Source organism: Equus asinus, chromosome 29 (assembly GCF_041296235.1).
Source record: "Equus asinus isolate D_3611 breed Donkey chromosome 29, EquAss-T2T_v2, whole genome shotgun sequence".
Taxonomy (NCBI): domain Eukaryota; kingdom Metazoa; phylum Chordata; class Mammalia; order Perissodactyla; family Equidae; genus Equus; species Equus asinus.
In genome coordinates, this window is record NC_091818.1 from 18,106,810 (window position 1) to 18,128,048 (window position 21,239).

Here is a 21,239-nt window from a genome sequence, read left to right on the forward strand (position 1 = left end):
AGTGCACCACCCAACATTTACCACTTGTAATCGTTACCCTACTGATTTTGCTCTATTGACGACAGAGCGTGACTTTCCTTCTTGTGAATTTTTGGCATCTAATGGCTGACATTGCTCACTTATGAGCACTGAAAAATTCCAGATGGATCCTAGAACTTCCAATATCCTGCATTAGGATGATCACTGGGTCCTTTCCCAAAACCAGTCATTATATCAGGCGGGGACAGGGTGCTTGGTGAAAGCAAGGTCCTGTTTTAGAATTTTTGTTTTGTTTTGTTTTCTATCTGAACAAGTTTCATTTAAAAGTTGCTAGACATTTTCTGCCACAACCAGTAGCAACATCAATTATCCCTCGGAACAGATTTCCTTTGTTTTGGAAAAATTACATGAAGGAACCCTTTAGTTATGTTTCCCCCAATTGTTCTGTGGATTGTTCTGGGGCAGCATGGAACAAGAGCTCTGTTTTGTTTTGCTTTTGTTTGCTTACAGGAGCAGAATCAGTGAAATTAGTGCTGAGAGATTTCCAGGTGGTATTATTGGATGAGAAAAGTGAGATACGCAGAGGTGTGTATACTGTGATTCTGTTTACGCAAAACAAATGAAACGAAAACATGTATGTGTATAAATATGCTTATAAATGATTGTGAATACAGAAAAAGTACATTAGGCTTTACACCAGACTGAACACAGGGCGGTCTTGTGGTATAAGAGAAAAGTAAGAACAGCGAAGGCAGGTAAAAATGGAAAAAGACATTTTTTAAAAAGAAGAAGAACACTAAAAAGCAACACTACCCATGTGATATGAGTGAAAGATTGGACTTTACTAAACTAGTTGTGTGGGGGCTCAAAGACGTTATATTTTGAGTACAAAAGGAATGAGATCTCATTTTGTAGTCAAGACTTGTGAGTTTGGGGAACATCTATGTTGTAGCATGAATATCAAAATACAAAAAATAAAACCACGTAAACTAGAAGAAAGGCGAAGGAAAAACCCTTATGAAAAAAGCAAGTGCAAATTATCTCAAGTGTTTTTGGTAAGAGATTTTAAAAATGCAGTTTGAGAGGGAACAGTTAATAGTGCTTCATCCTTAAGAACAAAGGAAAGAAATGCTAACCAAAGCAGATTGGATTCCAGACAGTGGGATAAAGTGGGTTGTGACTTGAGACTTCTCCTCCATAAGTGTTAACCGTTTTATAGATGATGAAGCCGAGTCTTGGAAAGTTTCAACAGCTTTCCTGAGATTACTGTGGTTGAATTTGAGCCTGTTTCCATAATTCCAAAACCCATGTACTTCTCACTGTAGAATGACACATCTGTGCTAGATTTGGAATCCATGCAGAAATGTGACATCCATATTTGCATTTGTCCTGGCGGTCTATGTTACACTCCATAGTATGTCACCTAGTTTCTCTCTCCTTTTGTACTAATTCAAATGTTCTTTATGTTTCCATGCTCCAATGTGTAGATCCTTACTGAGTTTTTTTTGGGCTCTACAAACCTACGCAATTTGCACATATCTTCATCTCTCTGACCTGCTCTCCTTTCTTACTGCACTCCAGTCACTCTGGCCTCCTTGTTTTTCCTCAAGCACAATAAGCACGTTTGCACTTGCTATTTCCTCTACGTGGAACATTCTTCCATCACATATCCACTTACCTTGCTCTCTTCCTAGTGAACCCTTTCTAGACCAACTTACTTAAAATTATAATCTCTGTGGCCAATCTGACTCTTTCTAACCCTATCTCCTGTTTTATCTTTTTCTATCACACTCATAATCATTTAATAATTTTGATGCTAACTTATTTATTTTGTTTGATTCCTACTACAAGAATTTAAGCTTCATAGGTGTGTGCTGAGCATCTGAAATAGTGCCTAGAACGCAGTGTGTAGAACATATGAATAACTACATTGCTGTACTCCTTTCCAACCTTCAGGGCTGACAGTATGGTGTTCATAAGAAATGTCTTTTAATCACTACATTCTGATCATGCAGCTCATCCTACCATTTCTATGATTTCTAGAGATAAAAACAGAAGGGAAAGGTTACAGGTGAGAAAAGAGAATTAATAACATTGTTGAAGAAATTGCAATTGTATAACTTGAAAATATAATTTTTATCTATTCTCATACTTCACACAAAAATTAATCTAGGTAGATTATATACATAACACTTTTAAATGGGGCAAAGCCACAGAAAATAGACCTTGTCCATAAAGGGGCAATAAACAATATCTAGCCTGCAAAAATAAATCAAGCATATTTATGATAAAAAAAAGTTAAGATTTTAGTAGACGAATAGACAGATGTGAATAGACAATGTACATAATGGATACACAACTTGTAAACAAACATGGGAAAATTCTTCAATGAGTTAATAAAAAATGCAAATGAAAACAATAATATGGTGTCATTGTCTTGACAATTATATAGCAATATAGTAAAATGGTTATGACACTGTTAAATGAAAAAGGCAGAATTCAAAATTATATCTGCCATGTTTATAGCCATACATATGGACATGGACAGGAAGGGAGGCAAAAGCTTGAATGTAATTTGGTTTACTGAGTTTATGAGCATATTAAAATGTAAAGTGCACTCTGCTATTATTTCTACTCTATCTTTAGGTATTTTGACATCTGAGGTCAATCTTCGCTTGGCCAATTTTCGTTTTTGCTGTTATTGCTATTTTAAACCGAGAAATAATAGTTTTTCTGTTTCTGTCACGCAATATTTTTCTCCAGAGCATTAAGCTTTGCAGTTTTGAAAAATAGGATGGCACAGAGGGTGCACACACAGACTCTAGAGCCAGACCACCCCAGTTTGAATCCCAGGTCAGTATCTTACTTGACCTTGGACAAGTTGCTCGCACAGTTCAGTTTCTTCATCTTTAAAATGGGCATCATAATAATCCCTAACTCGTGCGCTTATCGCAGGATTGAATGAGTTAAAGCATTTAGAGCACCTAGGACAGTACCTAGCTCTGGATATAGTGGCTATTACTATTAATTATTGTCTCTCTGTCCCTCACTACTCAGTTTAAAATCCTCTTGATCAGATTAAATCTCTTGCCAAACGTCCTTTTCAACCTTAATAAGAATCACAGGGTTTCTTGCCAGGAGTCCATTGTTTTGAAACTATAGTAAGGGTTCAGGTAATCAAAATCTGATCTCTGACGCCAACTTTGTAGCTATCCAACCACAAACACAGCCAGACAAGTTAGTTTCTCCAGGTGGCAGAACAGACTGGAAGGGGTTGAAATCTGGAGCGAAACAGACACTGGAAGAACAGACCCCTTCCTAGGTGCCAGGAAATCCAGTCAAATCATTTATTGAACAACTGTCGTGTTCCAGGTATTATGCTAAGCCTAAAAGCAGAGCAGTAAACAAGACAGAGAGAGTCATTGCTGTCACAGAGCTTAAAGTCAGACAGACACTGTGGACTGGCCCTGTGGCCAAGTGGTTGAGTTGGCGCACTCTGCCTCAGTGTCCCAGGGTTTCGCTGGTTTGGATCCTGGGCACAGACTTGGCACCGCTCATCAGGCCATGCTGAGGTGGTGTCCCACATAGCAGAGCTAGAAGGACCTACAGAATATACAGTTATGTACTGGGGGGTTTTGGGGAGAAGAAGAAAAAAAAAGATTGGCAACAGATGTTAGCTCAGGGCCAATAAAAAAAAAAAAAAGACAGATACTAAATAATCACAGTTGTGATATACACTCCCAAGAGGTCCAGGGTTCCATGGGAGCTCATATTCTGGCAAGCAGATGTTCTAATTACATGATGACTGTCAACAGAGCACAGGTCTATTCAGTATAGGCTGTCAAGATGGGAGGCAGCACCTGGCAATGAGGAAAGTAGGGCGGCATTACTCAAAAATGCACTGAGGCATGCAGGGACTCTTTATTCAGGAAGGCCCTGCCACCGGGCAGGTTCCACGAGAGAATTTTAGATAATGAAAAAGGTAAGACAGAATGCAACATCCTGAAGCAAGGTGAAAAGAATACACCACATTCTAGAAGTGCAAATGACTCATATGGCTGGAGCCTGGAGTGGGGAGAGTGCTGAGAAGTGAGGCTAGGGCAGTAAGCAGGAAGTAGATCTTGAGAGCATTTGCATGCCATGTGGTTGACATCTGCCACATAATGTGCAGCTTACTGGCAGTGGAGCACTGTCAGGCTCAGTTCTCCTCTTGCCCCCTTCTCCCTAGTCAAGACACCCAACTGAGCCTCAGCTGGTGGGAAGAGAGCAGTTTTCCAGCTACCACGTTAACCCACGTCGTCCAAACCCACACTCAGAAGGGCTTGTAACTAATATGACGTGTATGTTTGTACCTCAGAGCACAAACGGGCTTTCTCTCTCCCCCTCTCTCTCCTGCTTTTTTTTTGCTCAAAGTCAAACAACTTCTCCTTTTCTAATGAATAAGTAGCTCAATGTTTATTTTACCTTCTCCCTCATTTGTCTAAAGGGAATGACAATATAATACATCCCTGATTTTTCTTGCTGTGGATGGTGTTTGTTGAAGTGGGGTATTAATGTTAGTGGGTGGCAGCATAGAAGAAACCTCGCTGGGAACTCTCAGTCCGAAGGGATGAAAGACCCCCATTCCTACTAAAAGAGTAAACTGTGCCCTTTTATCTCATCCATGAGTTGTTTCTCTGCAACTGTGTTTCTTGTAGTCGTGATGATATTTACTTTGTTGTCTTTTTAAAACTATACAATTTTGGAATTATATTTGTCTTATGAACACTACGTGCTTGTACTGCATAGATTACGTTTTGTGAAATAATTTCAAATTTATGGAAAATTTGGCATTCTACTGTTTAAAAAGAAGCTTCCCTTTCTCTCTATTTATTTATTTACATCTGTATAGATTTGTGCATTCCTAATTTATTTAATGTGTTGTAATCTGTTACTATCATTACTGCAGTGCTCAAAACGATCCAGATTTGGCCAGTGGAGATCCTTGCAAGGTGGCTTCTACATCCTTTAATAAGTGTCTGTAATGCTTTGAGCATTTCCTGACTTTCTTGAACAACAGTTGATCCCCAATCACCTTGGACTTTCTCTGCCTCCATCCTGAAACCAACCATTTCCGACATGTACTCGTTCCTTTTAGTGGATATCAAGCACTCCGTATGCTTATTTCTACTGGGCTGTCATTGTTTCTAAGCCCTCTCAGAGAACAGAGCTAGGAAATGTATGTATGTGTACACATAGACACACAAACATACATACACATATATCTATAGCTACTTCTGTATCTATCAGTGTATATATATTTTAAGCTTATTAATTTACATACCAATACCTTCAATTCCAAATCAGCACCTCATGGTTCTCTCCAGCCTCCCTCCTTCCATATTTGTAAAGCCCTTCTCCGGCAGTGAGAAACCTGACTCCCAGCATCCTCAATTTGTTTATTTATTTGCTCAACCTCCTGGATGTAATTGATCTATCTACCATGTCGGTTGCCTCCTCAACCCTCAGGGACTGCCACATCTAGAGAGCCTGCCTCTTTCAAGGGAGGAGAATGGATAGAAAGAGTGGCCTAATGGGAAAGAAGAAAAGAAGGAGGGAAGGAAGGAAGGGAGGGAGGGATTGATTCCATCTTAAGGCTTCTCATGTACAGACTGCTCAAAAAACCAAGTGCTTACACAAAGGGGAGGCTTCAATACTGTTTCCAAATACCAAATAGAAAACTAAATGGAGAAGCTGATCAGTATTCAGCTGTCTGTGCTTCTTGCAGTAACTCAAAGCTTCTGTTCAATAAGAGTCTCCTACAGAGGCTTTTCTACAGACGCTGTGATTACGGTTGAGAGTATTGCTGCCAGTGCTACAGTAGTGTCTCAATTTGGGATCCACAGTTATACCTGTCCTAATTCACACTCAGATGCTCGTCCATGATCAACCACCACGTCACAACGGCTGCGTCGAAAGAGCCTACACACAGTGCAAAAACCAGCTTTCCTCATGGATGTTTTTATACTGAAAGCTCAGGCTCTTGGGGTCTAAATATAAAGAGAAGAACATCTTTATAAGGAGTTATCAGGCCTTTATCCCTTCTAGAAAAGCTCTTGGTATTCTTTTTAGAGAAAAATAGTGATCATTTTTGACTTTTTCAGGATAGTGATGACATGCAATAGGCTCTGCAATTTATAAAATTCTAGTGCACACATAACTTCATTTAAGGAATGGTAGTAAATTACCTTATAGACAAGTGTGGAGCATGAATATTTGATTATGCTTGGAAGACCTCAGCAGAATTCCAATATATAAATAATATTCTTCACTTTCTCATAGATAGAGGTCTTAGCAAACCCTGATGATAATCTGAATCCCTTCTTAGGTAACCACTTATGCTTCATATAGGCCTCTTGTCTAGGTATTACCAAGCCTTGCTCAACTACATTACATTCAAGCTAACAACCTTTAGAAATGCTCCTTTAAAGACCAGAAGTCAAATTTCTGGCCTAATTCTGTCCAGTAAGGAATCAAGGAACTGTCCACCAACAGTAGAATCGATGAGTAAATTTCAATATATTCAAAAGTGGAATATTATACAGCAATGAGTGAACTACAGCTATGCAACAACACAAATGAATTTCACAAAAAAAACAGACGTGAAAGTACACATCGTAAGATTCCATTTATATGAGGTTCAAACATAGACAAAACCAGTCAATGGTGTTAGAAGTCAGGATAGTAGTTACTCGTTGGGGAGTAACTGAAAGAGGGCATAAAGGGGTTTTCCAGAATTCTAATACTATTCCATTTCTTAGTCTGGGTCCTATTCATTTTGTGAAATACTATCAAGCTATACACTTACAATTTGCTTATTTTTTTACTATGTACATTAAATTCAAAAAAATAAGTATGCCCAAAAGACTCCCTTGAGTGAAACACCATTGATCCTCAAGGATATCCAGAAGTTTTCAAGGACAAAAGACCATGCATAGGTTACTGTCTAACATATCTAGGAAAGGTCAGAATTCTTTATGTCCCCTGGCTATGGCAGTAGATTTCTCCTCTGTACCAATGCAAGCTTACTCTGAATAGCCATAGCCCTATATATTCTGATCAGATACCTCTGGCACCACATGGGTACCATTCTGTGGCTAGAGGACTTCTAGAGGTGAGGGAGTCTCAATGCTCATACCTATACTTTTGAGAAAATTGACTCTCCCCCAGTCAAACTTGCTAATAAGTGATTGAGAGCCTACTCAGCATCAAGACACGGTCAAGGCCTGGAGACTGCTCACCTGAGGAGGTGGCAAAATCCAATCATGACAGGTGAACACCTCCAGAAGGCAGTAAAATTCAACTATCTTCTTTGAAACGTTGAATTTAAGGTTAAATTCAATCATACAGAAATCCTGAGCTCATATCCCATCTTTTAGTCTTAAGTAGCAGACATTTTTGAAAGCCACTCATAACCCAAGAAATTCTTTGTCCCTTCAAAATGATGTGAGCCTACAAGCACAATTATAGCTATGGGACCTAAGTTGGTGGAGAAAATTGGATTTTTGTTGTTTTGAAGAAAAGAAAGAAGAGAAATTAAATTTATTTATCTCTTACTCTTCCATGAGATTCAAAAAATGTTAATCACATAAAAGTTTTTTAACTCCCACTTGGCTTTCTAGGGAGCAATTTAATCCCAAGGTAACATATACTTACCTGTTCTCTGGATCCACACTTACTGGAGGTATGCAGCTACTGAATATATTTGCAGCAGCATTTCTCTGTAATAATGAGTTCAAGGTTGACGGCTCATTCCACTTATTCTTACCATTATCATCATCATACCTATTTACACCCCAAATCTTGCCCAACTGATCTAAAGAAACTTTCTAACTTTTTTATTGCTACTATGCCATCTTTGCAGCTTTTTTCTTTTTGTAATTATTTATAAATATTCTCAGCCCAATTCATAGAATTGCTACAATATCTAACCAGCAATTTTCATTTTTTCTTCATATATTTTTTCCAACATAAATCATAACTTGCCTCACCCAAGGCAAGCTATCCAAGGCTTAGCCAAGTTATATTCTTTCATTCTTGGCAGCTGAATCTTTGAAAGAATGTCTGATAATCATTCCCAATGGTATTTTAATCAGAGCTCTCATAAAATAATCTCTATTTGGGGCAATAAATTGTTTATGTGAATTTTCTTGAATAACAAATTATATTTAGACTGGTTCCATAATCTGTGTACTTTTCCTAAGAGACTATTTCCAGGCCTTTATTTGCTCATCCAGTGACCAATAATATCCAAAAGTGTAGCTACCACCCAAGCAATATGTGTAGTATTTTATAAGCCCATAAAAAAAAGTAAAGGAATCCTTCAGGATGTGTATATATTTCCAAAGTTAATAGATTAATCTGGAATGATCATAAGAAGCAGATTTTTGCTGAAGAATCAGGACTTGTAATTTATACCACTGAGAACATTTATTCTTTTTTCTTCCACTCATAATGTATCCACTACTGTGATTTTTCCCCTCATTGAACAGCTTCTAAGCCCTTTATTCTAAGATCTTATCCTGTTTCTACTTTGCTTTACCCATCTTACTTCCCAAAATCTGAAAGTACGCTTCACCAAATTTTCTAGGTGTGACCAAGGGGGAAAATTTTGTCAAACATCGTCCCATCTGGTTTCAACTCTGTATTGTGCTGCTGATTCTTTATTTGTAGTTTCAAACCTCTCTTAGCTCCTTCAGTCCATAACCTAAATCCCCAGGCACTTCCTACAATCGGCACAGGAAATCTCTCCTCTTTTCCTCACAGGTAGTTGCCTATGATGAACGCAGTAGTTTTGAAGTTTTTTCAGATGGGGAAAATGATGGCCCAGAAAGTTATATTACTGGCACGCTGTTCTATAGTTTATGGAATAGTTCATGTGATTCTAGAAATAAACAACAGAACTTTTAATTCCCAATCCCTGTTTCTGGAAAGAATTTAATGGTATTGTCTTAACATTGTCATTATATTTACTTTTGAGATTATTTTCTATTAAGAGTAAGTGAAACTTTTCTCTCATTAATGGTAGCAATATAAGTCTCCCTTTAAAATAATATATTTAAGTAAAAATGTCATTAAAGAAAATTTAAATAATAGTGAGAGTAATATGAAGATATGGCAAAAATTGTGATAATCAAATGACGGAAGTTTGGGAAACACCACTATTTGGGGACCACTATGAAGACTGGTATATAATGATGGCAGAGCAATTGAGATCCAAGTGTCATTGACTCTATTCTCTGGATAGTACTTAATGATACATCCTGTCCCTCCTTATGACATCAGTCGAGGTCATAACAGCAAGAGCCAGTCCCAGACTTTCTGCTCTGCCTTAGTCCAGCCAATAGCTGACCTCACCACCCTCCTTGCTGGCTAGCAATTAGAGGAGCTGTCCTACCACAAGTTTAGAATATGTTGACAGTGGCCAGTCTGAGTGACCATCTTCAAGTCTTGTAAAAATCATAACTTGACTCAAATAAAGAAACACGCAAGTCAGCCAGGCTCAGGAAGCAAAGATTTGCATGCCACCTCACCCTTGGAGCACCAGTCTCTGAGTTTTCTTTTTTTGGTTCTTTCTAGAAGGCAGATGTGGACCCTGGGTAACAGATGTGGACAACAGTGACAGAAAGGTCACTGTGCTCTGGGAAACTCTGAAAGTCTGCTAAGGACACTATAAGTTGGGAACCATCTTTGCTTGATATTTATGGTATTTCTGTTATAACAAGTTTTTTTAAGCTAAAAAATGATACATATCTTAAGTGGCAGATAGTTGGAATGGTAATTTTGTTCTTGGCAAAGTCATAAGAGGAAAAGCCACAAAGGGATGTGGGGGAGGAGGGAGAGGAAGGGGTAGGGAGACAGATACAAAGATCTGGTGCTAAACCCTCAAGAACAGGGCAAAATTTAGAAGAGGAAACTCATGCTTTTGTTTAAGAACAATTTATAGGACCAGAAATTAGAACAACATTTATTAACCTTGGGAAAGTCTTAAAACTTTTAAAAGCTTCAATTTCTTTACCTGAAAATAAAGACAGCAATAACTGACCTAGCTCACACCAGTTAAGGTGTGGATTGCGTGAGATAATGACTACAAAGCACCAGGTCACACTAGATGTTCAGTAAACGTGACTTCCTCATGAAGCCAAAGAACTCAGGTCAAGACCTGAATCTTACCGGTTATGTAACCATGGGACAGTTTATTTATTTATGGCTCAAACTTTTCCAAAGTGTATTAGAGGAAGATTATAAGACTTCCGAGTATACACAAAACTTCAGAATCAGGGAAAATACAAATAGAACAGAAAATCAAGACGAGGAAAGACTATATAACATAGACCTTCCAGACCAATAAGTCCTACGCAAGTGCTAATGTGTACTAAAGTACAAAATTACCTCTGGGCTTCCTAGCAACCCAAAAGAAAAGGGGAAGATGTTCAGTTACAAAGTATTCCTTCATTCTTCATGAGGGAAAAATGTATCAAATGCTCCTGGCAAACATATGTTTTTCAGGGCATATCATTTCAACTGCCCAAGCTTTAGTTTCCTCATTTTTATAGCAAGAAAAATATTGTCTAGTTTTCAGGGTAGATATTGAAGACTAAGTGGAATAATATATATGAGAAAGTATTTTATAAACATGATGTGCTATGTAAATGTTACTTATTATTTTACATCCCTTAATTTATACAAAAGAGCAGCCTTCTCACGCTTTTGGATCTTCACTTAAATTACTGAGCTAAATTGTTTTCACCATAGGAATATCTGGCATCTCCAGGCACTATTCCAATAATTTACATGTATTCAATTACCCCTCACAATAAGTAGTTACTGTTATTATCCCCATTCAGATGAAGAAATTGGGGCACCAAGAGGTTAAGTTCCATTCCGAAGGCTACTCAGCTAGTAGGTAGCAGTGCTAAGCTTGATATCCACGGAATCTGCCCCGAGCCCATGCTCTTTAACCTTCCTTATACACATATGGAACTAGGTATAAACTCTTTATGCCCACAGAGCTTATGTAACCATAAAAATACCAATCTATAAAGTGAATAATAAACAAGCGATAAAACCAATGTTTTAAATTAAATGTCTTAATTTTCTGTGACAGTTGATATTGTTTCCCTCATCACCAGTTGTAGCATGAATTACTGTCAGGTTAGTACAACGTCCTATGAGATGACAATCCCCCATTACTGTCAGCCATTTGTTCATACAGCCTGTTGTGAAATTATGTGGCCTTCACTTGGCATAAATGCATCATTTACATATTAAGTCTGCTTTGGTTCTTTTCTCGTTAGCTCCCTGATTAAAGTAGAATTGCTTGGTGCTAATTCAATTAAAAACATAAACACAGGACTAAACTCGCAGAGTAGCACTTGGCTCTAGGGAAGTCATTCAGATGATCCAGAATATGCTTATATTATTTTTAAAATTATTCTTTAAATGAAAACACAAAATTTTTCAATTCTCACCAAGAGCTCACAGACACCAGAGTCTTTAGTTGGAGAAATCCCAATAGAGAATACTCCTACAGGAGCAGGTACCAGATGACATCTCTGCAATTTGATGTGCAACCCTATCCCAGTCTGTTGCCAGAGAGGAAGCACTGGGGCACCCTTCCTGCTAGTAAGAGCAGAAAGTCTCCAAGAACCATCCACACTCCTTCAAGGTTGCACCCCTTTCTATCACGTACTCATGGCTCTTTGGGGCATCTCGAGGTGGGGAGTCCAGTTAGTCCGAGTCCTATTTTGACATAGACCACTTGGGAAAGAGAGGAACAGGAGGGAGAGATTTGGCTACAAAATGTGTTCTGATGGTGCTGAATGCCACATGCTGGCCCAAGGGGCCTCAGAGTGACGGACGGCTCTTTTGGGGGTAGTTTTGGCAACAGCAAATTCCCAGCATGGTGCTTGGCTCAGACTTTCAAGCCTAAAGGGTTGCAGCTCTCAATGAACCGTTAGTTCAGGCCCTGTTCATCAACTTCCCAGAGCGAAAGCTGGTCCAGAAGCACTGCTTCAGGATCGGTTCAAAAGAGAAAAGATTGAGCCTTGTTTCCTATTGTAAGCACCCCTCAAATCATGGTTTGCAAACTGAGGTTTGGTGTGCTGATTTCCAAATATGTACGGTGGACACAGCAAACATTTGAAAATCTAAATAGTTTAAGATATCCGTTAGTGAAAATTACATTTTAAGACTTCTGTGATGACATTAAATGTATTGCAACAGTCACTACAAGAGAGGCCAAGATGGAGTCCAGCAGGCCAGCTTCTGGCTTAAAATTCCCATAAAATAAAGAGCCAATAGCACAGGTCTTCACCAACAGTTCTGAGAGTGAAGTCTGGACCCTAAAATAGAGTGACTCAAACTCACTCTCACGATGCCTGAAACCTGATCTTGGCCTCAACATTTTACACCAACTCCTAGATAAGCAATCTCTTTAGAGAACCCTCAGCGAGGATAAATAGTACCCACCTGGCATTTCCTTTTGCTAGTGAAAATAGGTAAGAGGTGAATAATGGTGAGTCAAAAATTAAGAATGGTAATATAAAAACTTATCACGTATACGGTAAAGGTTGCAAACAATTGACAGCCACCAGGGCAGTAGGTTTGTTTTTTAAAAGTTTATTTTAAATGACCATGTTTCCTGATTTTTCCTATATAATCCAGCCTGTTGTCACAGTACAATTATTAATTTTGCCATTTTCACTTTTGAAAATATTCTGGATTTTACGATAAATTATCACCCTCTCTATGGTACCATTCCATGTTACTTTATGCTCCACCTCCCCACTTCTCTTCTTCCTCATCCCCTAGGAATCCTAAATCTTCCTTTTTGCCCATTGGCTATCTTTGCCTTTTTTCGAAGTGTTTCATGCTCCAAAGTTACCCCTCTATTCAATATTCGCTCCTATGTAACTCCATTCATTCAACTCAGATGGTGTTGGTAAATGATTAGAAAGCAAGGGAGCAGCCTGAGTATTTCATTTAAAGCAGTCTGTACTTGCGATTTTACAAATAACCTAGAACTATCAAGGGGACAGTTTGCTAATGCCTCTTGCAAAATCTCTGCTCTTTATCAAAGCAGGGTGCAGTTGTGTTAATTATGTAATCACTTCTGAGTTATTTTTGTGACTGCTATTATGTATACTTCTTCAGTTATATAATAAGGATCGCTGACTTGGCACCCTTTATTCTGAAAGTTTGCCAACACAAAAAGAAGTACAAAGAAAGACAGGAAAGAGAGCCAGAGAAGTAGGACTACAAATGGTTAGTATATTCTTTGTTACGCTTTCCATATTTTCCAAAGGGTTGCTAATGAGTTTATATGACTTTTACCATCTGGGAAAAAAATGAACACGATAGAAGAGAATAATATGCAAGAAAAGAGTAAAGATCATGTGATTATTATTTCTATCACTAATAAAACGTGAAAGCTAGATTTGACATTGGATAATAGTCTGCTGATTACAAATGCATATATGTTTATATCACATATATATCAAATAATGCTTCTTTCAACGGTCAGAAGTTGAAATGAGTCATCACACTAGCAATCCCGCTTTGCAAGAATTGCCTCTCTTTTACTAGTTACCCTTACTAGCAAAATAAAGCCTCCTGCCTCCCAGTGTGTGGCCCTGTAAAGGGTTACCCCAGCTGGGACAGGAGCAAGCCTTGTAAGACCACATTTATATAAGGTGCCCTGCTTCTCTGCACCATCTGCTCCGAGCACCAGAATTTTGATTGTAGTTGTCGGTTGAGGACGATTTAGCCCAAAATCTAACTCATAACAAGGGCAAAAGTGTTCTTTCAATGCAACACAATATGAAGACAATAGGATTCATTGAGAATAACTGACTAAATATTCAAGTACAATAAACCTCCTGTGTAGATTCTGTCATTAACATCAACCCATGTTGCCCCACACTAAGGAATGATAAGAATCCTTAGCTGGAGAAAGTTAGGGAAATTATTTACAATTTGATCCTATTAAACTCCCCTTCCTTTGTCATCCTAGGCCTAAATTATTTGCTGACTTTTTGTTCCAATAATGATTCATGTTCCATAACAGTAATGGTCTTTCTTGTATGGAAGCTTTATTGATCTCTTACAGAAAATTCTCATCTCGCTTTCTATGATTAGTCAAGGTTCTTACTTTAAGCAAGAGTCTTTATCAACTGTGTTTCTATTACTATAGCTATTCCATTTCCTCTTTTACCTCATAAATCCATGCAATGATGAAATTTTAAGCAGTATGGCCTCTGTCAACGCATGAGTTTTTTCATCACTACCCTTCAAGGGGAGGGGGTGTGTCATAAAGGGGAGGAAGTTCTATATAGTTCTGTTTTTTTAATAGAAAAAGAATAACTTCCGTATTGAAAACTAGACGAAAAATTCCACTTTATTTTGCTTTTACTCTGATACTTCCTATGTCACGCTACAAGAAAACTCCAACCTAGGGTTTTGCTGTTTAACCACTTCACTCCCAATAGGTCCACAATAAGTCAACTACTCCAGAGCCTAGAATTCTGAGAAGCCATATAGGAATGAGAAGCTTGAGAGACAGCTGAGGTCACCTAAGACTTAGGGTTCATAAAATGAAGATGATTGCTGCTGCTGAAAGCATGCATATAGCTGTCAAATAAGAATATGAGAAAAGGCATATTGAGAGAGTGAATAGTGATGGAATACGCAGTTCTAGAACACTATGTCAGCAACATGATTACAGGGAAATGTACCAAGATAGGAGCACCATTTTTTAACAAGAGAAACGGGTAGTTGTCTTAGGCACTTAGAACAAAGGGATTCTTGAATATTTTTTAAAGCAATTAAATCTGTCCAGCTCTTTTACAATGTCTATATTCGAATTATCAGATCTCATCACTGTGATATATTAAAATAGATTTTTTAAATTAAGGGTATAACATACATACAATCAAATACATTCAGTACACATATACAGGTGTATATATGTGACACATGCATATAAATACATACATACATATCTCAGATACATGTAACCACATGTAATCACAACCAGCTCAAGGCCAAAGATTTCTTGCATTCCATAAAGTTTCCCCGTTCCTCTTCTCAGCCTACTATTACGAAGCAATTAAAAAGTAGCTGATTTTAACAGAGAAAAATACTTTAAAGATTACTCACACTAATTGTACTAAGAATTGCATCTAGCTATGAGGAAAAGATCCACATAAAACCGTACTTTAAACAAACTAGCGGGGTTTTTTTCCTCTCACATAAAAAAGGTCTAGACCGTATGGAGGCCTCCCAGAACCTAGCTAGCTTTCCTCTCTCTGTTCAGCTGCCCTGAGCCATGAGTGCTCCTTTTGGTTGTCACAATGTACCTCCTGACTCCACCCAGGTGTGGTGCCCACACTCCAAGCAGGAAGGGCAAAGGTGAGGAGCCAAGGGCACTCCCTCTGAGTCAGCCCCCTGTAAATGCTTTCTCGGAAGCTCGACCAGATGACTTCTGCTTAAATCTCACTGGTTAAAACTGTGTGGTAAACACAGTTTGGGGTGGCAAACTCAAAATAAAATCATATTTTATTAGTAAGAAAGAAAGGGAGGAAGGATGGGTTAGTCAGCGAGCAGTCTTAGCCACATCAATGGTCACAGAATGCTCCATGAGTGACCTGTCTTGCAAACCTCACTTCACTTGTAATGGATAAATGCAGTCTAAAATCGTCCCACAATGGGAAAGGAGTTCTGAAATAAAAACACATAATCTTTGCTAAAGACATATATTTAAACCTTTGGAAAAGAAAAAGTCCGGTGAGTTACTGCTCTAAATACTTTTGCCAGAAAAGCATAATTTCTTACTATTCTTAAGAGGGAAAATATGGGGAAAAGCATAAAGGACAAAATTAAAAGGATTTGTTTAAGACCACACAAGTAACAAAAGAAATTTGATAATATGGTGTACATTAAATTCATTAGGGCCCACAAATGGAAATCTGCCATTTCCAAACTGTAGCTGTTCAGAATCATTAGGATTACGAATTTTGATTGAAGCTAAGAATAATTTTTCTACACAACCTGAATGGGAGAACAGTCTACAGATCCCCAACCGCCTCTCTACAGTTGTGAAGTCCCCAAATCTCGGAAAACTGAAAGCCTTTTTGCAAGTTGTAGTATCTGTTTGGTGACAAAAGCTGACCTGAACTGATACCGAGCTAGTTAGAGCCTGGCTTTACCCCATGTAATGTGCCTGGTCATATATTTCACTGCAAAAATATTATGGTATTTGATTACGGGGTGCTGCATCATATTACCACTTTAAAATTATTTTAAAAACTGAATTCCAAAACACATTTTCCTTCACCCCGCAGTTCTGAGAGGCAAAGATCTTAAGCACTGCATTATCTAATTGGTTCACAGTTTGATTTGTTTCGAGATTCCTATTCCTATCAAAGCTCATTCAGTGATTATACATCATTGATTTGGCCTGCTTTTTAAACTTTTCTAAGTCTTAGAATCTAAGAAATTGAACACATGATTTCTGCCCATGTGTACACAGGATTTTGGTTTGCTAACAACGAGTTAGTAAATTAAAAAAGAATAAATTCTTTTATTCCAATTATATTAGCTAAATTCTAGCTTTGATAACGCTTTGCCTCATTTGTTTTAAAAAATATATACTCATTAAGCTTTGTTCAACTGATGTAAAATTTAAGGTTTTTTTTTAATAAAAAGTACCAAAATCAACACTGCTAAAGAGAAGCAGAAAACTACGGCAAGTAGTTGCCTGAATTCTTCCTTTTCATTTTAGACATTTGAAATGAATTTAATATTCTTTTCATCTTAGATATTTTTTCTTGTTCATACTTATTTATGATCATGACTCATAATCAATGGCTATACCAATGCAGATGAAATGTGGGTTTTTAAAAATATAAATCTCAAAGCACTGTGATGCAGCTATGTAAATTCAAAATTAGAGTGGAGTTTTCCTCTCACTTCACCACAGCTTCTCTGGATCCTATCATCACTAAAACTCCCCAGATCCCAAACTCCAACATTTTACTCTGAATACAATTCACTTGTTGAGATATGGAACTCCTTTCTGCAGCTTACAAACCTCTGCAAGATGTCACTAACTTTCTGACCTCATCACATGTCACCTTTCCTTCCTCTCAATGTGCTGCCCACACATTGACCTCATTTTACTTCCGGGAGTACGCCAAGCTCCATTCTGCCTTAGGACCTTAGCACATATTGTGACTTCTTCCTGATCTGCTATTTCTTACGTATTTTTCAAGTTTGGCTCCTTCTCATCCTTCAAGTCTGGTATCAATGTCACCTGTTTAGAAACAACTTTCCTTACCACCTTGTCTATGCGTTCCTCTCCCTGTATAGACTCCACTCTGTTTATTTCTTTAAGAGCACTCATCATAATTTGCAGTTACACATTTGTTGGCTTGCTTATTTCTCTGTCTCCTCACTAGATTGTGAACTCCATGAAGGAGGAGATAAACTGTCTGTTTGTTCATTAGTATAGATGTAGCATCGAGCATCACGCCTGGCACATTCTAAGCTCTCAAGAACTATTTGAATAAACAACATGAGAATTATTTGTCCTATGTCTTACAGTGATAATTTTTCCAAAACATTTTACTCTACATTTTACCTTTACCAAAACAAAAGATGTTCAAATCAGGAATATTGTCTCGAAAATTCTCCCATAGGAAAGTATATAATTAGAAATATACATATTGTGGAAAGTGCACAGAAGATTCTAATCTACAGATAATAAAGTATATGTACATATATAGGTGTATAATTGTATGTATGTACATATGAATATATGGGTGTGCGTGTGTATGGGGGCAAGAGATGGGAGAGAACAGGGCAGGGCGGGAGAGATGGAAACACGAGAGTATATAGCGAAAACGGTCCCTAGTAAATTTCTTCTATTGGAGGGAAAACTGCTTAAAAATTTCTCAAGAATCTAATCTACTCTCTTCATTTGATGACTTGTTAAGGATGTTTCCTTGATTACAATCAAATAAATGTCATTGAAATTTACTTTCATCAGGTCACTATTGGTGACATTACAAAATAAAATGGATATATAGATATTTTCCTTACCATGGTTGTTCATTACATATATCTGAATCCGAGTCTTGCCTGGTCTACTTCAGTTGACGATAGAACATATGCAGTGGATACAGCCCGGAGACCAGGTCTAGCTGCGGTTCTGTCTAAATTGGCCTAGGACCCACACCTGTAGGTGACCTGTCTGGCAAAAGTTCAAGGAGGTCTTTCTAAACACGCAGTGAGCTCTACCTCCTGGTCTGCCGTCTGTCCCTGTTTATTCCAGTCATCTTCTAATTAGTATGCCCCTTTCATTATCAAAGGTGTCCTGCTTTAGATGACAAAATTACATAGTCTCTCTAAGAATCTTACCTATTAAACGCCAGGCAGGGACAGAGGTACCAGACCAACAAGTGTGTGCGTGTGTGTGTGTGTGTGTGTGTGTGTACAAGGGAAGTGGTCCAGAAGAATGTAGGCAATTCTCCACCCCTTTCCTCATCCAATTCCTTTAAACTCTGTTCTATCCTTGGCTCATTAGAAATTTAGCTGGCAAAGAATTTTATACGGGATGTGTTCAATTAACACATATATACAGTATTTGACAAATTTTGATATTTGCTGACTTTTCAACTTTACATTTGCAATCAATCATGGTGTAGCATTCGTTTAACTTTTTTTTTTTAAGTTTTAGACTTCGTTTTTATTTAAAAGCCCAGTTGCAACCACCGAATGCCTGACTCAGCTCACAGCTGGAGATGGAGCATCAAATTTCCCAGCCCACTTCGTTTGAAAGCCTGCCAAGATAGGTGAAAGGCCTTATAAATATGTAAAGCAGGAAGTTCAAATTACAGTCAAGTAAATCTCTAGTGATTGATGTTCTTTTCAAAACAATTTTTTAAGAAAACTAATAAAAGCAGCACATTTCTAAGACCCCCTTCCCCAACGTTTCGCCCAACTTCAGACTGGACAATGTACTTTTAGTACTGTATTTATTTTGGATTTTTACCACTTCCTGGAGGCCAGGAGGAGGCACAGTGGGAGGATCCAAAAACACTCAATACCACAGCCATTTTGTTTGTAAGGCTGAACGGCAGAATTCTGTCAGCCAGTAAAGGTCTTTGAAACAGAATTTTTAAGGAGGAAAAAAAGTATGCCGATTGTTTTTAATCTAACCACCAAAGTCATTATTTTATTTTTATTCTTTGAACAAATGGTAGTTATTATGGCTCACAAATTCTATTTTTACGAGGAATTAAAGCTCTCGGAGCTAAGGGAGTCGCGAATTTTGTTGGAGGATGACTGGCTTCTTTAGGTACCTAATGATGTCAAATCAAAAATATTTTGTTGGAAATAGTTTCTAATTGGCCATCTTTGTATCCAAATTCTATATCGACGTTTGTGAAGTGATCAACAATTTGCTTAAGAAAAGCATTATATTCCGTAAAAACCCACACACAAGAAATGAGTGTTCCTTAAGACGTTGAAAGGGCATTTTCCTGAGCTAACAGGCAGTCGTGGGTGCCATTGTTTTGCAGTGTCACTTAATAGAGAGCTTAGACTCTTGTCGTTTGGGTGGCTGTGCTTTTAAAAGCCCAGTGTAAAATGGCACACACACTGCATTTTTTTCCGAGCTGCAGGAGGCGGGGGCCGCGGGGGATAGAGCAGACTGTAGGGACACTGCCCTCCCAGCCAATCGGAGCGCGCCTGCTCGCCATCGCAAAGTTGTTAACCCCAGAGTCTTCTGGCTGCCGCTGCCTCCTCTGCCTTAATCTTCCGTGGATATTTCTCCGATTTTTCCCAAAAGCCCACAGATCTTGGGGGAAGCCACCCCATTTAGCCACCGATCATGGAAGAAAGTATTACTTTTTATTTACCAAATATTTTAAAGATGTTTGAAGATCCATATGCTGCCTGGAGGCTGTTGTTTCTAGGGACACAAGTATCCAGTCTATATTGTTACAATTATTTTTCAAGAACTGGCTTCTCCTTTGCCTACGCTAATGGTAAGTTTGTAATTTTAAACATTTATGTCATTAAATCTTTGAATGAGCCACCAGATAAAAAGGATTTGCATTGTGTTTCTTCTAACAAAACCAATCTTTGTATTTTTCTTTAGTTTTGATCTCTGCACATTCCACCTAATCTTATCTGGTTAATTTTTACCAAAAGAAAAAAATTAGGATTTCTTTTTATTATTAAAGCTAAATATTTATAATATAAATTATACTTTAATTACTGTGAACTACAGGGGAACTCAGCTATTTCAAGATGGACTTGTTTTGTGCCAGCAATGTTGGTAATGCCAAATATGTGCATATCCTCTTTATAAAAATTATGTATTACCTAATTTGTCCAGGACTAAATTATCAGAGCAGGCAAACCATGGATGTAGTTGTTTTTGGTTTTGTTTTAAAGGCCTATTGTGGTTTTCTTGATGGATTACTTGGGTACAAACTACAGAAAAGCTGCCCTTGGTATAATGAAGGTGGAGATTGACATAACCGGGTTTATATTAAGTTATGGCTGTTACTAAATAGTGGATCTTTTATTTGCTGATCAGATCTGAACTTGTCTTCCATGATATTAATTCTTTGAAGCTCTTCCTTAGATAATCTTTGCAGATCTATCTTGTTTTTCTCCAAAACGGTACATTTGGGAGACATTTTGTAATTTTGGGCATTTTTCTATTTTTTTTTTTTCTTTTTGCACACGGTGGGAGATCTTTTTTGTTTTGCATTGATCTGTGTTGGTGGCGCTGTAGTCCTCCTCAACAATTTATGTCAGTTTCACTAAAAGAAAAAAGGAGGAAAAGAAGAGGTGGGGCAAGATTTGATCTATTATCTTTTCCCTTTATTTCCTTAAAGAAAGTTTAATTTGGTCAGAGGAAATTCTTCGGTTGTATTATTTAAATGTTTTCTGTGAACTGTGAACTGTGGGTGAGAACAGACATGTCGTCACAACCAGTCCAGGGAGCATCAGGGACAAGCGTGCACTTTGCAGTTGTGTTTTATCTGATCTGATTATCTCTAGATCAGAATTCTTCAATAATAAACTGTCAGCTTACCCTCTCTTTCCTCTGTGGCATTTTGCGTTTTTCTTACATTACAATATCATACAGATTAATGTCTTTTCAGTTTAACAAAACGTTTGAGTTTTAGTTCACTGAACATTGT

The 21,239-nt window shown here is 38.0% G+C and overlaps 1 protein-coding gene across 2 annotated transcripts in view; it reads left to right on the plus strand.

Annotated features, from left to right (window-relative positions):
• The first annotated feature begins 19,757 nt into the window (after positions 1 to 19,757).
• EPC1 (enhancer of polycomb homolog 1) overlaps positions 19,758 to 21,239 on the plus strand; it is a 92,217-nt gene continuing 90,735 nt past the window's right edge. Inside the window, exon 1 of one of the 2 annotated variants that reach the window (XM_014849617.3) lies at positions 19,758 to 20,069. In XM_014849617.3, coding sequence (XP_014705103.1) covers positions 20,067 to 20,069 — 3 coding nt within the window. In that variant the 5' untranslated portion in view covers positions 19,758 to 20,066. The remainder of the gene's footprint in view (positions 20,070 to 21,239) is intronic. The other variant, XM_014849615.3, reaches the window with a different exon arrangement.